The following is a 16,731-nucleotide window of genomic DNA, read 5'->3' as shown; positions in this document are numbered from 1 at the left end:
GACAAAAACACCCCAAAGGACAGCAGAGTCAGCAGTGAGAAGGCAGGAGAGGTGACCACTGTCTTCCTTTGCTTAAGGCTGCAGAAGGGCAGAGAGGATTTAGAGTTTTTCTGGGACCACAATGCCCAGCATTTCCCATTCACTGCGGTCATGACGCAGTTCTTGTAGAGCCCTCGTGGAACAGACAACTCAAATGCAACAGCCTATAGGAACCAAGTGGCCATGGGATGGGACCTACTCCAGTCCCCTAAAAAAGTGGCAGTGTCAGGAAACAAAGAGGAACCCTGGATATTCAGGGGACACAGACAGAGCTCAGAAGACAGGGTAGGTAAAATAAATGGCAAGCAAGGAGGAATCGAGCAGACAACGCAAACTTAGCACAGCATGGGCTGTGGGCTGGCTTCATAACATGGGTGAAGGGGCAGTTCTTTTTGTGGATCTTCCAGCAGAGCTTCTCCCTAAGCATTACACAAATAAAATGCAACGGCTAAGTCTAGCCTCTGAATAAGAGCGTTGTAACTGCTGGGGTGGGCAGGGATGTGTTTTTCCAAGCAGCCCCACATCTCTTTTCCCAGCCCAGCCTCCCACATCTGCTGTATGACAAAGGGATGTGATGGAGAAAAGGGACTGCTATCCCTCGAGGTGCTTACCGATCCTGAATCGGCTTCAGTTTTAGATGCTTCAGCTCCAGCTGCTGCTTCTGATCCAGCTGCTTCAGCTCCTGCATGGGCTGCTTCTGCAGGCTGCAATACAAAAGTCATCCAGGTGGAGAGTTATGCTCATTACAGCTACGTGTGCATACAGAAAAGTGCAGCTCAGTCTGTCCAAGTGCTCTATGCTGTTGACTGCTGCCATCTGCTGACAAATAGGTGAGAAACCTCAGGACCTTGCTAGGTTTGTCTCCCTCTTTCTCTGCAACCCGGTGAAATCACAGTAAAGCCTGCATTCCCTCACTCCAGCCATGCAGCAGGCAATACTCCAGAGGAAAGAAATGAAACGCCAAAAACCCCGTGTGCCTCTTTCTTTTCACTATCTAAATCGCAGACCTACTTTACACATGCACAGTATCTATTATTACATATAGATTGCCCGCTTTGTATGTGAATACAAGTCTGCTTGCATGCCAAGGGACAAGGATCTCTCAGTAGGCTACTTCCAAGGATCAACAATCAAGGAATGTTTAAGCCTTTGCATACTCCCAGAAACAGAAAAACATGATAATTATGTGTCCAAATATGGAACTTAGTCTGGACCCAGCATCTACATGACATTAGCACTGAATTAAACTGAACTGAAAACTGTGCTAACTTTCACCCAATTTAATTTTGGATAGGCCCAGAGAGTCATGAATTTGGATTCTGTTGTGAATATTCTATTAGTAAAAATTTGCTATGAATATTCCGCATGGTGTGTGCACACATTTGTGTTTGTGGAGAGGGGAGTTTCTAATGCACAAAAGCTGCCACCACCAAGGACAAATATTCAGCATCACCTACAAATCACTGCCTGGCACAGACCATTCTAGGAAGCCTGCGGACAGGGGTTCCTGCACACAACAAAACCAAACACCTCTGATACACTTCCAGCGGTTCAAGTTTTTATTCTCCCTTGCCTGAAGCCAGGCTAACTTTGTTTTAACACAAAATTAAAGATATTCATTTGCCCCTCCCAGAAACCGCAGCAACACAGGAAGTAAGTTGGATCTGGTAGCATCAACGCTGCAGATCAGCCCCTTGGGAGACTAGCCAGGCAGCACCTGGGAAGACTCCTGACGAGAATCTCAGGGGTCTAATTTGCAGCCCGAGTGTCTTCATTCATGGCCAGTCTGTATCCATTTGTTCTCTATACCGGGCACATGTGCCTCTTTGCAGAATCTAACCAGATACCCACTTTATACTTGCACAATAGAGATTGCCATAGAGATTTCCCATTTTTAATACATGTGAATAAACCAGCTTTAGCATGCCTACATGCCTCATACATTTGGTAAACACATGTACCCCTGAACACAACCACGTTCAAAACAAGGCATTGTCCACATTTTTTGATGTTGCAATTCTTATAGTCCCAACCCTACAAAAGCCCAGTGTAAACCAATGACCATGGTAACCCTTAACTCTACACCCATCTGGCTACTAGCCATGCACTGGCACAATGCTCCAAGTAGTTTTCTAATAACAGCAGCAATAACGAAGAAATAAATCCTTGATTTAACAAAAAGCCATTACTTTACCTTCAGCTGCTCCAATAGTGCCATTTAACCCATGCTTTCCTCTCCTATCACATCCTTCCTCATGTCTCCCATCACCATGTCCACAGGCCTATACTGCCAGAGGATATTATAAACAGCAGAGCTGTTCCTATCCTGCAGAGGATTCCCACAGCAGCTTTGGTAGTGCTAAGGTAAATGTATGCATATGAAATGCTACAAAGGCTTCTCCTGTTTAATTAGATTCACTGCCAGGTTGCTTTTTATTTGGATTCAGTGAAACTGAAACTGGGACAGATGCCAGCCCAACTCTATCTGGCCAAGCATGGTTTTTATGTGGACAAGTGAAAAGGAGCTCAACGTGAGCTCCTTTTTTAAAAGCAGCTAATTTGCAAAAACAGTAGTTAATAACCAGAAAAATTGAATCTAAATTAATTCCCTGGATTTCAAAGGGTGTTTTCATGTCAGCTACTTATTTTTCTATTTTATGTACCTGTGGGCACCCCAAGGCCTATAAAAGCATTTACAGTCATGGAAAGACACTACAGGGAGAAGAGGAAGAATTGCTCACTGCTGTTGCCAGGTTTGAAAGCTTTGCTTATTCCAACAGCAGCATCATACACACCAAATGCAAGTTTCCTAGTCTGCAGAACTAAGCAAGTTCTGCTGCATCCAAGTTTCTATGCAGTTGTTAGCCTCATGGCACATGGGACTATGTAACCATGCAACAAGTCTCCTCTCATCAACAGCTAAGAACAATATTAGAGCAGAAACACTTCAGAAGACTTGAAGAGCAAGAGGAGGATTCCCCAGCTATAGGGAGTTCTGCTCTTTAACCGTGTATGGTATGCCAAGGTCAGAATTGGCATGGTGAGAACATCTTGTCTAGTAGCATTCCCCAGCTGATTAAGTTGTCCTTTGGGTGAAATCAGTTTCCAGGATGGGAGAAATGGCCCAAAACAGTTTTTACACCCCAGACTGTAAGCACAGCTCAATCAGGTACAGTCATAGCTCACCCCTGCCCATCCACTTGAAAGGCACAAGATCTTTCCTTGCAAAAACACAGACTTCTTTTCTTTCTTACTAAGACAGACGGACAATGCACATACATGGGAATGACAGATGTTAAACACTGATGGCTGATAAAACACACAAGGGAAACATCTTTCTCGACATGACCCAAGCTCACATGAAAGAGAACACTTGGCCACAGTGAGTCCTTGGCCCAGACTCTCAGCAAGGGTTAAGTTATGTCCTCCCAAGTACTGACTGTAGGTGGTGATCTGGCCCTTGAGAATGGAAAGGTTGGCAGGACTCGATTCCCCAGCATAAGCCAAGGATTTGTGCTTACATCTACACCATGGGATATAGCCAGCTCAAATAGCAGGCTTGAGTACCCAGACCAAGCATTTTCTGTCCACACTGCTAGCTGTTTGTCCAGAGGGGCTCAAAAGTACTTCTGCTTGAAGTATGTCCCAATGGAACAATCTGCAGCAATCTGAGACCTTCCCAGGCCCGATATATCTAGAGGGCATAAATGAGGGTCTAGATTTGGTTCAGATGCAGAGCATGTGTAGGGTCTCCCTTGCCAGCAAGCTCCAAAGCTGACGTTGAGGCAGATGCCAGGTAAATCTTGAGCCTGCACTTAACTTTCAGTGTAGACACAGGCTGAGCTATTTCACATCAGCCTTTCTGGCAACGATGGTCAATAAACAGCAAACACCACAGATAATTCCGAACGTGTATGTATACCCAATGGTACAGGCAGTAAGGACAAGGGGCAGCTGAGACATTTACGCATCGCACACAAGAACAACAGGATGTAGAGTTTAGGAAATACTGGGCAGTGGAGGGTGAAGATGATGCCACAATGGGATTAAGTTTGAGGAGAACGTCACAGTATCATGCCAAAGGAAAGATGAGTGAGTTAGCAGGGAAACGCAATGGGATTGTGCGCTGGTGGAGACATAAGTTTCAGAGTGCCAGACCTGACTTGCAAACATGTGGCTGCCCCTGGGGCTTCACAGGTGGTGTAAAGGTGGGTTCAGCAGCACATGGAGCAACTTTGGTTTGGGGTGTGCAGAAAGGAAAAGCAGCGAGGGAAAGGAGACAGGTATGTGCAAAGAGATGGCACTGGCACATGCACAGCACATGATGAGAGATGAAAGCCATATGAAGTTCTTACCTCCCATAAATCCCAAGGTAAAGACTAAGCATGTCAAAGAGCAACAAAAATAAAACATGTTTATACATGATTATTTCAGTGAGTACAAACATTACAGATGCTGATCAGACTGAAGCAGACATACACATTCAATAGCCCTTATCTCTGCATGTTTTAAAAATATTTTTTTAGTACCTGAATTTATACACCCCTCCCCACTGCATATTCAAATTTAAGCACCAAGGCATTTGAGTAAGGGTTTTTTCTACCTGTGATATGAAGGGAGACAGACTAGCCACATTCAGTTATCAGTGGCAGACCACATAGCCAGAAAAAAAAAACCACTCATGAGTTTGTGGCCCATCAGGGTGGATGTCCACACCCAATAGAGTTAATATAATTTCAGAAACAAGACTTCAACTGGTGTCTTTAGTTGTGAAATATCTTAACCTCTTTGCCATAGTGCCCACCCTGTAGGAAATAAATTTGACTGCTTTGAAAAGTAGGTGGCTTTTGCTAGGTTTTGTACTGCAGTTACCATTAGAAAGTATTGATTTTAGACTCTTTCTTTTATTGACTTCTGAAGCTAATAATAAATACATTAGAACACCAAATATGCTATTGCTGAGCGGTTTTGAAAAACCCACTCAGGGTAATATTTGTTGCTTGCTAGAAGGGTAACAAATAATTCCATTTTAAGTCAAATTTATACTCGTATCATCCTACGCCAGTATACCCAATTATCCAAGTTATAACTGGTGATTCGGGGGGGGGGAGGGGGGGGGGAAAACCCAGTAAATACATTTAAAAAAGCTTATCCTGGCATGCAGCTTGTTCTGCCAGGCAAGCAGACATGAAATGCCAATCTGCCCACTTAAAGTTCCAGAAAGTGGTAGCTTGCCATATTGGTGTGTATCAAACTATGATAATAACTAGTATTTTGCACATACACTATTTTAATTTAGAAGAATCAAATGCCTAATGTTTGATCTCTCTAATAAGAGAGGTCTTATCGCTACAAAAATCTGTGGCATACAGGCCTACTTGACATGATGATACTGGAGAAATACGGTAAACATCCCAATTATGTTTATTACACATTTTAATGGCAACCACAGGCAAAAAAAATAACCATTTCATACATATGAAACGGAAAGTCTCAGTGAGGACAACAGCCAAATTCAGGATGCACTTCAAAACTTCCAGCCATTTAGACATAAAATGAAGCGCAGTCCACCTGCCTTTGACAGTGGACAGGACCAGGTACAGGCCAGACCAGAATTAGGCATCTTTCTTTTTGATACTGCACTGCACAGCACTATGCTCAGGGAGGAAGCTACTTCTTAACTATGAACAGAGGCTATGTTATACCCAGAAAAAGGGCTTCACATCACTTGAATATCCATCTACAGCTTTGTTCACCTTAAGTAACTGCAGATTATCAGTGTCTGTTTATTAAAAATCCCTTTGAGAGCAATTTGTAGAAGGAGCACAGAACTGAGGCTGAATTCCCATCCATAGAGCAACAGTTTAAATCCATATAGCATACAGAGGATGCTAATCTAGGGAGGGACATACATTAAGTTGAATGAGTTGTCAATCAGTAGATCATCAGAGCAAAGCACAAGCATCCCACAAACACCTAGTGCCAGACTGTGGCCAGGCTAATAGCCACCTGATTCTCACTGGACTTACACATCCAGCAGAGAAGACCAAGGTGCCCATCTGCAAGGCACAGGTCTGGGCACCCAGCCCAGCCACCCACAGCTCAGGTCCACGTTATCATTCACGTGGTACAGGTCACGCCACACTTGGCAACAAGTCAGTTACGAAGGGAGAAGGAATGGTGATATGAACCAACCTGGGAGGCAGGTGTGGGGGTCTTCCCCACAGTGGCATCTGGTTTAATGGGATCAAAATCCAGATCCAACAGGCTGGCTCCCTCCTGGAAGGGCCCAGGGGCATCAAACTTGGCAGCAGTGAGGAAGAAAAGCAGTACGAGCATTAGACACACACACGCACGCGCGCACAGTAGAGAAAGGGTATGTGATATCCAGGAGCTAAGGCTGCAAGCGCAGAAGACATGGTGGCAATGCAAATGCCTGATGTGACTCCTGACTGCTTGGTGCCTATAATCACGGGCAGTTCGCATGGGTGTCACTGTAAACCAAACCTGAGCCTTTTCCACAGGACTCATTCATCTTCCCACCTGGCCAAATGAGCTGACATGGTGTAAGCACCTGACCTGCTCTGGTTAAAAGGATTGCTGCCACTGATGACTCAGAAGGGCTTCTCTTCTATTTATATCTATTCCCCATAGCTCATCCAGCTGCCTTTGTACCGAAGGCCCAGGACAGACTCCCTCAGCCACGTACAGAAGAGCTGCCATCCATACAACTTATCTCAGGAACATGGATCCAGGCAGGAAACCACTCAAACTGCTGGAAGGCAAGTCTGAGAGACCTCAGAGCTAACTCCCAAAGCTCCTAATTCCCTCCTGCCTTCTGAGACAGAATCACAGAATATGGCAGCTCACCCTAGCTAAGGGATTTGAAGCACTCACCAATCCCAAAATGCTGTTTTCAATGGTTTCCATTTCTCAACATCCCAGAAACATGCACACACGAGTCTTCTAACAAAGCATAAATTTGAGAGGCTTCGCTACCCTCTTCAAAGTCAGCAGAATAACTCCTTTTGACTGATTAATGCTCTAGCTAAAGACAATGATGGCACATTAGCTGATTACCATTAATAAAACAGTCACTACAAAGGACATGAGTGATTAGTATTCAAAACTGAACTATCACTTTTGGTTTGTAGATTTAACCTAACCACTACAAGACACTCCTTTCTACTCGGCTTCAGAGGAAGCTGCTCTCTCCAGGATGTCCAGGAAGATTTGCCCGTTTCCACTGACCTCCCAGCTCACTGGCCCCACTGCTTCAGCTACCTTTCCAACAACACACAAAGTGTGGCAGATTGGTCTCCACAGTTATATCATAGCCCCACAATGGAAAAACTCCTGGAAAGTAGCAAGAGACACCATTTAAGAGAAAGTCCTCTAAATACAACCCACATCACCATCATTTTCACCTCCTCTAGTTTCCTCTTACTCCAATTCTGTTACAGATTTTTTTTCTCCCTTATGAACATCTCTTTTTGAGATCCACAGGGATGAGGACAAGGAACCAAGCTTTCCCATCTCACAATAATAAACCCTGACCAGTATGCAGAAACCAACTGGCATTCTAGTACGCTCCTCCAGCACATCCAGGCCACCCATTAGAGAGGCTCCAACCCCAATCTTTAGTTTTGTTTGGTAGTGAGACATCAAAGGCTCCAGTCATGCAATAATCTTACCTGCCATTGAAGACTTTACATGCAAGGGCTAGCACCCCTTGCCTTTACCCAGATCTCCCACAAGACAGCTCATTGGAGCTAACACATCTGACAGGAACTGCCCTGGGCAACACACTGAATGCTAGTGGCTGTTGTGTGCTTCAGTGAAGACTATTCTGGCAACCAGAGTCCTCCCCCTCAGAACTCCCATCTGATTGGAAGTCACAGCAGATCTCATCCTGGGTCAGAGCACTGATCAGATGCAGAAGAGTACATCTGACTAAGGGCTGGCGTTCACATGGAAATACATGATACAAACCATGGGGCAGAGCGAGCTGTCTATTATGATACAGGAGAAGGAAGCACAGAAAATAAGACAGTTGCTCAGCTGCCTGTGGTCCCTGCCTTCCAACACTGCTGTCAAATCATGTTTCTGCTCTGCAAGCTTTATCTATTGCAATGCAAAATCTGACACGGACTTCCTTCCCTCCCCGCTTCACCTCTGCTCCTCAGCAGCTGGGTGGAAGGTGGCAAACCAGAGGCAATGGAGCAGCATGATGCAAGGAAAAGTTAGGGAATGAGTCACAGATAAGCACTGATAGAGTAATTACTTGTGCTTTAACAAGCATTTAGGAAAAAAAAAAATGTTTATATGTGTATATATAAAAATAAGTAGATGCAGGTATCTTATGATACAGCCAGAAATCTGGTCAGGCTCCTATATACATAAGGACTGTCATTCTCCTAGATCTTACACAGAATTCCCCACCTGGGCATCCTCTCTTGCAGTGATATAAATCAAAAGGGAAGTGAAGAGGAAAATACATAATTTGAAAATGTTTTTCCTTTTTCAGGGCTTCAAAAGGTGCCACATGACAAGAAAGAAATATTCTGACGGGAATATTCCGCTGGCTGGTGAAGAGTGACAGACTGTGTCAGCAGTCCTGAATTCACAGCAGGCACAGTCCTGCCCATCTAAACTGGAGGCACCTATTCTCTGCAAAGAGAACTTCATGCAATTCCTGTTGGCCTTTCCTGTGCAAGTGTGGGCTTTAAACCACAAAGCCCATGTGTGAAGGCATAGAGAGCACAAAAATGCCTTCTCCCAGAACTGGCACAGATGCCAGGGTCAGCACTTGGGGGTGTACAAGAGCAGAAAACACATGCTTCATCCACACCCAGGATCAGTGGCTCTGGAGAGAGCATATCATGGGGAGCCATAATCCATGGCATTGCTGCTGAACAAATGCAGTGACTACTTTCTGGCATCTTCACCAGATACATTTCTCCTGTTTCTTCTACGAATGAAAGCCCTCAAAGGGCAACACGTTAGTCAAAGCTGCCTTCTAGCCACCCTCCCCTCTAAGTTTGCCTCCTGTCTAACCCTTTGCCTTTTGAGATCCAATGCTGAGCTTGCCTTTCTCCTTCACCTGACCAGGTTTCATGGCTTGACACCTCCAAAGAGAAGAAAGGTCAAAAGGAAAAGTTCAGAGGCAGACAGATATAAGGCAGGGCATAGCAGCTAACCTGCGAAGGGGTTGTCACACTTATCTCAGGGACAAAATTGTCATCAAACAGACTGATGATGTTCTCCTGCTTGATCTCCTTGGAGGGGGTGACTTTTGGAGGCGGAGGCACCGGAGGCCCTTTCCTCAACTGCATGCAAGTGAGCACACGGCCACAGCACAGACGGCGACACCCAAAAAAACCAGAGACAAGAACCAGGTTAGCCACAAAAACTGAAGGTGCGGGAAATCACAACCACAGGCACAGAGCAGGGTCCAATCAACTCCATCTGAAGAGAGGGAGGGAGGGTGAAGGGCTGAACTGAAACAAAACAAAAAATCACACGCCTCCAGAGAAGGTTTGGCATCATTAGTTACACTTCAGCCTTGGGCAAGTTTCCCTCTGCAGAGGAGAAGCGTAACACGATTAATATGCATTGACAGGACATGCATACATAATTAAAGCATGTGCAACCTTCAAAAGAACCACTGGGAAGGGAGCAGATCAATTACTGAGAACACGATTCAATAGACCAGGCCAGCACTGCCTCCCTTTGCCATACTTACCATACCTAAGGGAATGAGAGATCAGACCCAATTTGTCCTATTATGGGTAGGTGACCATGAGGACAGACTCTGATCTGCCCAGTAGTGGTTCCCTGGTGCACTGGTTATCAGTGTACCTGTAAGAAAGGTCTGAAGGAGCTCTTGATGGTGTCTTACCACTTCTCAGCTTTAGGCAAGAACAATTCAAACTCCTGAGAAGCCATGACTGCTGTGGGCCCAACTCTGCTCTCAGTTTCACCAAGGAGCATTGACACTAATGAAGTCGTGTTTCCCAAATGGACATCCCAGAGAACGCATAACAAAGTCTGACCCTGTAACTCTAACCCATCCTAATACCCACCATCATGCTAAAAGACTCAGCCTGACACTGTATCCACAACCCCATGGGAAGCTGTGGTAGGCCTTCCCTATATCAACCCATCCACATCCTTTTCACATTTTCCTGTGCCCAAGGCTCAACGGTCATTTCTAGATCAAATCAAACTTCGAGGAGCTGCTGCTGTGTTGGAACAAAGCAGCCGTACAAGTTCCCAGCACCACAGCAATGCTCAGCAATGACAATGCTTTCCATTTACAGTGATGTTTTACAGTTACTTGATCTTCTTATCGTACCTAGGATCCCAAGGCAGCAAGACTCAGAGACCTGGCAATGGGCACCCAGTATATCAGTGTCAGGCCAAGATCTGAAACACAGCAATCCCCAACTCCTAGTCCTGTGTTCACACTCCTCCAGCATATAACCGAGATCTACAAGGCATTTATTCTGATTGCTAAGGATATGCCCAGTTTTCTACTGGGTTAACCTACTTTAAAGAGCGTGAGTGAGTATGCAAACACACATTTTCCACTGAATAGCTGGGAAGGGGAAATAATGAAAGTAGAGTGCTCGCTTCCAACTTTTCACTATTTGCAGAAGTTGGTGTGTCCATATTCCCTGACAACACTCCCTTCCTGAAAATCCCCTGCTTACCAGTTGTAAGAAGGGACCAGAAATTTCAGGGAAAAGCTGTTCTCAGAACAGAGCCACCATCTGCAGAAATGAGAGGCTCCAATTACAAACTCTAAAGTCAAAAAGATCCCGACTCTTCCGCTATTTATTTCTCTGAAATAGTCAGTCTCCTTCCTTCCAATGCATTAGTGTCTTGGAGACCACTCTTTCCACAGTGTCCAGCATTACCTCCAACAGCAGTCTAAAACCACATTTCAAAGACAACAGGATTGCATATTGATGTTGGGCTATACCTGGAAATTCATCAAGCACAACCAACCTTGCCACCTAGAATAAAACAAATCCTCTAAAATTTTTCTGCTGACTTGGATCCCACAGAGCTTTACCTGTCTAAATTCAACATAGTTGCGCTGATTTCAAAAGTGTCATTACAGTGTTTCAGTGGTGTAACTGAGAGCAAAAGTCTGACCTCTGAAATTTCACAGACCCCTGAAGTCCTATGTCATCATCAAATTACCCAGTGCGGAGAACCGATAGCAGCTGCTTCTTCCAAAAGACAGAAATAAGCTGTTTTCAGGAATTAAAGGACAGTGAGAGTAAAAGAGCTAATTTTTTGGCATAGGGAACAGTTCAAAAATTAGTTAGTATTTATTTGGTCTCTCCTGTTTTGCTGTCTTTCTCTCCACAGCCTTTGCTTATGGTTTGCATTAGTATTTCAGACAGGAAGAGGCCAGAGAATTGTACTTGCTTGTTGCTTTTTGCTTCATCCTCCCCCAGAGGATGAGGCCACTAGCCTCCCTAGGAGGACCCTAGAACAATCACTTACCCATAGGTCAAAAGTAATGACACCTGTGAAGATTTCAGTATTAAAGTCGAGCACTGTTGAGAAAGTAGACACTTGTGTTTTCCAGCTGGCTGGCAAGCTGACACACACTTAGTTTCTAGACTTTATCCATACAGACACCAGGCTTGGCTCTAAGTACGAAACCCCTGTCCCTGTCTTCCCTCCCTCTGGAGCCAGCTCCATCTCTTAGCACCTAGTATGAATATGGAGTGGAGCTCTTGTTCTTCACTGTAGTAAGGCCTGGGAGAATGAATTAAATATAGATAGGGAAAGAGCTGCCAGGCGGTGGCAGCATTAGCTGCAAATACCATTTCAGTCTTGCCTGTGGCCCATCTGAGTTTCCAGCCAGGGCTGCACTGGAATATTCTGCTTGCTTGACAAGGAGTGTCTCCAGCCCCATTCCTGTGGGCAGGAAGGCAGCAAGTGAATGAGAAAGCACTTGCAGGCTGGCAAAAACAAGGCTTATGTGTGCTATTTAAAGAAAAAGGAAGAAGCCAAACTCAGCAAGACAAGTCCACAGGCAGGGTAAGTGAAGTCTGCAGTGAACAGCTCAATAAATCTGTATGATTTCTTGTTCCAAATTTCAATCAAGTTATGGCAATCTCTGAAAAAAACAGGAAGGCAATTCTGGATGCACTGTCCTCTCTCCCCCATACACATACCCTACTCCAAGGTCCTAGCCAGGGAGGTGGCGAAGCCACTCTAGGCTGTGCGATGCTGAGCAGTGCAGAGACCTTGGAGAAGTCCTGAAAAGACACTGCCAGGCATCCATGTATCTCACAGGGATGGAAAAGACCCTTTTGCCAATGTACAAACATCCCCTTTTTGTCCCTAGATAATCCTGAAAATCAAAAATGCAGTGGAGGGAAAAATATTGAGACGCTATCCAGAAACGGGAGACAGCCTGCACCACAGGCCTGGATTTGGAATCACCCTGCTACATATGACAACAGCAAGAAAGTTCTGGGTTACACCCATCTCTTTTCAGAAGCAATAGGTTTTCTCTTACCAGTTTGGCCAGAACCCCTCTCAGCTTTAATTCTTCCTGGAAGACTCCTCCCTGGTGTCCCACTTACTGAAATGCAAGGATTGGCACCAGACATAAATTTGTCCTAGTTACTACTTTTCCCTACTAAGCTTTTCCCCCACTCAGCAATAGAGGGATGGGAAGAGGAAGTAAATGTTTTATTTTCCTTAAATCCCAAAGTAAAACATATCACGATATGCTGAGTAGCAGGAGCTACATCTGCTGTTTTAAACATGCTGGGTATCTCCTGTGTAAGGAAAGGACTAACAAAGGCCAGATGGAAGGTATCAGACTCCATATAATGGACAGTCTTTTTCCTGGTACCCACCTAATTTCTTCATAGCATAAGAATATAATGCCTTTATTTTTAGCATAATATTTTATCTTGGGATTAAAGTAAAACATAATGCAAAAGTACAGTTGTTCACCTTATCAATATTAATATCAATACTGAACTTTTTTCTTTGAACCTTCCTCAGTTATGGAAGTTCTTGAGAAGAAACTGGACCATTGAATTCCACAGGTTAATTCAAATGTAAAGAACAAACTTCCTTGCCTAGCTACAACTCCATCCTCCCTGGATCTTCTTGGCCATCCTACTGGACAGCAAAATGCATTACTGGCCTTCCCCCTGTAGAGGCATTCAGAGACAGCTTAGTTCTTCCCTATATGATATAGACATGACCAATGAGCAACTTGCATTCTCAGGAACCTCTCAGGAACCAGTGAAGGAGAACAACAGTCACGTCATATTCTCTGTGCTCAGTAGCAGAAGGAGGTCCAAAAAAGCAACTGATGGATGTCTTTGACTCACGGAGATTGTGCCATCAGCGGTCATACTGCAGAGACACGGTCAATGTCATGGGGACACTACCTGAGATGGTGACTTTGGGATGCTTGCCCCAGGCGCTTCCAAAGTGGACGGTTCCAGCTCATGGTTGACAGTCTTGGTCTCAGGGCTGGTGATGGGAGATCCATCTGGTGGAGGCGAGGGGCTTTTATTTGCTTTCGCTGGGGTGCTGTCACTGAAGGAAGTGGAGAGAGAAAGAGAGAGAGAGGGAAAGAGAAAGAAAGAGAAGAGAAGTCTGAGCCAGGCCTAGGAGGAGTTGTGCTAACCAGCACAGATCAGTGGCCTCCATTATCTCTTTGCTTCGCTGCCCAGATACATGATGAAGACATTTGAAGCCTTTACAAGCTTCCGAGAAGCATCTTTGCCGAGTCACTTGCAGTCCAACACACTGCAGCAGCATTACTGTGCAGCAGGCTACTCAGTAAATTCCTACTGCATGGATATACTTTGCCTCAGACACAGAAAAACAAAACCAAAAAACCAACCAGGCATCCTTAATTCTGCTAGATTCTAACGTAAGTGCCTGACATTAAAGTCATAGTCTTTTAATACTGGGGAAGCAGATAGGGGAAGGAGTTCTGTGCAGCTCATTTAGTTTTAAATTCTACAGATAAGAATTTTTCTGCATGGTGGTGTACTGACACCTGCATGGGTTATGACTAATAGATTTGCAACACCTGAACTAAGGCTGTAATCATAGAATATCATATTCCTCTATGTGGTACAAACTGTCTAAGGTGGAAGAGGGGCACAGTAGCCAGAGGTTTCACAGATTATTCCAGACAGCAAAGAAACAGTGAAATTCTGGCTACTAATAAAGATTTCTCTATTATGGAAAGTCTCCCCAGCCTTGTTTTCAATGACGAACCCCTTCTGCTCTTGCCTTTCCAGTTGGTCCTTATTCCAGGACTGTTTCTGACACACAGTCAAGAGGGATTCTTCAGGGAATTAAGATGCAAGGAGCATATGCCAATGGCATTTGTTGGTTCATAACTTGGCCAGATTTGGACAGATTTTTCAAAGGAATGGCAAGAGGCACATGCCTTTCCCTAAGGGCATGCCCTGGCCAAGTGTCAAGTCTGTGCTTCAAAGTATGGAATCATGAGAGATTTAGTAAAAAGTTGGTTACCAGAGAATTTCAACAGGGATAAAGGTAAAACCATTTTCCCAGCCTAATTCTCAGGAACAGCTAATTATCTTGGCTGAAATTCAGCTCCCCAGAAAGCAACTAATCAATTTATCTTAAGTCATGCAGAAGCACAGACACTGGTAGGGGATATTTCAGCAGAAGTGGTTACAGTTTGGCAAAACTATACACAACTGAAAACAGAGTATTACAGAATATTGCAAAAGGGCTGTGCAACGTCATCTACAGGGAGTGGTATTTGCCTCCACTTATAAAGTTGCAGTTCATGTGAAGTTAAAGGCCTTGGAAGAAGGCTGAAAGGAACAGATCCTTTCCTACAACTTGAGACTATAAATCCTGGCACAGAGCCAGGACTAGAGCAATGCAGACCTGATTCTGCAGGGACATCAAGTCTGTTATTTATTTCTTTGCTCTGTCCCAAGAGAGCCCAGAGCTCCAGACATGTACATCCACTCACACTTGGATGCCTGAGGTGTGGTGGTCATTGGCTAACATGCATGATGGCCTCATTCCTAAACACTCACAAGTAGGAGGACAGCAAGAGGAGGAAGGGAGAGCAAGGCATTTCAACAAATCTCCCCTTCCAAGCAAGCATCTCCCCCTGCTAAGCATTCCAGCTTTCAAGCTCCCCATTCCATTCCCTCTTCATTCACTTCGCCCTCACCCATTCCCCCCACCTTCTCCCCATATCCACACCCCACACGCACATTTCCCCACAAAGCGCTTGTTCTCAGGTCCGCATGCAGGTCGGATGTTTCTGATGACACTGATGCCAGCAGCACACCAACATGATGCAACAAACCCAATGACGTTCTCTGCCAGCAGCTCTCAACCAGGGGCACACACACCAAGGGAAAAAGAGGGAAAGGAAGAGGAAAAAGGGAAGAGTAGGGACTAAAGAACATGTACGCCAGCCCCTGTAGCTCTTCAGTTTGACTAGACATGCCTACAGTGTCCTTCTTCAGAGGTCCCCAGAAATCACTTCGAAACGGTGGGTTGTGTGAAGAATTCTGCAAAATTGACAAGGTTGTGCTATAGATCAAAAGAAGCAATGGTTGGATGGCGAAGGTAAGGAAGTCCTGCTCTAAATAGGAGTCACCAGGGAACAGCAGGAAATGACAGAAAATGTCCTCTGATGCTAGCGTTGGGGAAAAAAATATATGTTACCTTCCCTAGAGTTGAAAGCACTTTGGAGAAGATGGGGGACACAGTGATCTACAGGTAGACTGCCAGGACTCCTCAAATGCCCAGACTACACTGGGAATATTGGGACTACTGGCTATCAGCTGGCCTACCAACACAAGGGTAGACTTTTCCTTCTAGGGACCTGAAGAGGTCATTTCTCCCAGTGAGAAAGGAGTTCAGGCTTATTTTCTAAAGGCCATGAAACAGCTTTTTAGTGCCTTATTTCTGGTGCCTGGCAGCAACTTAATTTGAGATATATTGGTAAAAGGTTCCAACGTGAGAGACAGTCCAGTTTCTTCCCCTCATCCTACAAGGGCTGAGAGGTCCCTGCACTAAAGCCTTCATTAAGTCACTACTATTTACAGCTTGTTTGATGTGTTGGCTGATCCCCCTAGGAAAATGCCAGTGCTAATTTTGGCTGAGCCTTTTCCAGCCCCCCAAGTGGCACCTTCATTCCTGCACTTGTTGCTTTGCACGCATTTAGCCAGCACAACCAGCGTCAAGCGAGCTTGTCACCAGGATCCTCTGTCCTTCACGGGTCCCCGGGGAGCACACACTGCCCACACAGAGCAAAGTCCTGTCTCCAAACTGACTGCTTGCCTCAGGAAACACAGGGAAAAGCAAGAGCATGGGGACTGTCCCCACTGACCAAACATGAGTACCACAGTAAGAGCAAGTCAAAACAACAAGGTCATTGCTCTCTTTTTCCTTCCCATGAGCAATTGGGAAGTGATGCCAAATCCAGGAATATCAGGCAGGGAAGGGAAGGGGGTGTCAACTTTCTTCTGCAAATAGAGAGCTGGGAACAGGGTCTAATGCAGTTACTGCAGCTGAAGGGAAAGACAAAATCCCCCAGCCTCTTTTAGTGCTGCTGAGCTCCCAGACCCCTCATGAGGCTGCCTCATCTGTTCTGGAAGAGCAGAGTAACATCTGCAGATGGGGTTC

At 45.1% G+C, this 16,731-nt stretch overlaps 1 protein-coding gene across 19 annotated transcripts in view; it reads right to left on the bottom strand.

The window, feature by feature from the left end:
- Nucleotides 1-16,731, bottom strand: part of BIN1 (bridging integrator 1) — a 106,426-nt gene that overhangs the window by 10,922 nt on the left and 78,773 nt on the right. For 10 of the 19 annotated variants that reach the window (XM_076342897.1, XM_076342901.1, XM_076342898.1 and 7 more), the window contains 5 exons: nt 13,479-13,629; nt 9,240-9,368; nt 6,235-6,342; nt 4,395-4,418; nt 651-743 (listed from right to left, as the gene is read on the bottom strand). In XM_076342897.1, coding sequence (XP_076199012.1) covers nt 651-743; nt 4,395-4,418; nt 6,235-6,342; nt 9,240-9,368; nt 13,479-13,629 — 505 coding nt within the window. The remainder of the gene's footprint in view (nt 1-650; nt 744-4,394; nt 4,419-6,234; nt 6,343-9,239; nt 9,369-13,478; nt 13,630-16,731) is intronic. The other 9 variants (XM_076342907.1, XM_076342909.1, XM_076342911.1 and 6 more) reach the window with 3 other exon arrangements.

The sequence above is a fragment of the Aptenodytes patagonicus genome, chromosome 6 (genome assembly GCF_965638725.1).
Source record: "Aptenodytes patagonicus chromosome 6, bAptPat1.pri.cur, whole genome shotgun sequence".
NCBI classification, from domain to species: Eukaryota; Metazoa; Chordata; class Aves; order Sphenisciformes; family Spheniscidae; genus Aptenodytes; species Aptenodytes patagonicus.
Note: the sequence above shows the minus strand (reverse complement) of the source record. Positions and strands in the feature narration are given on the sequence as shown.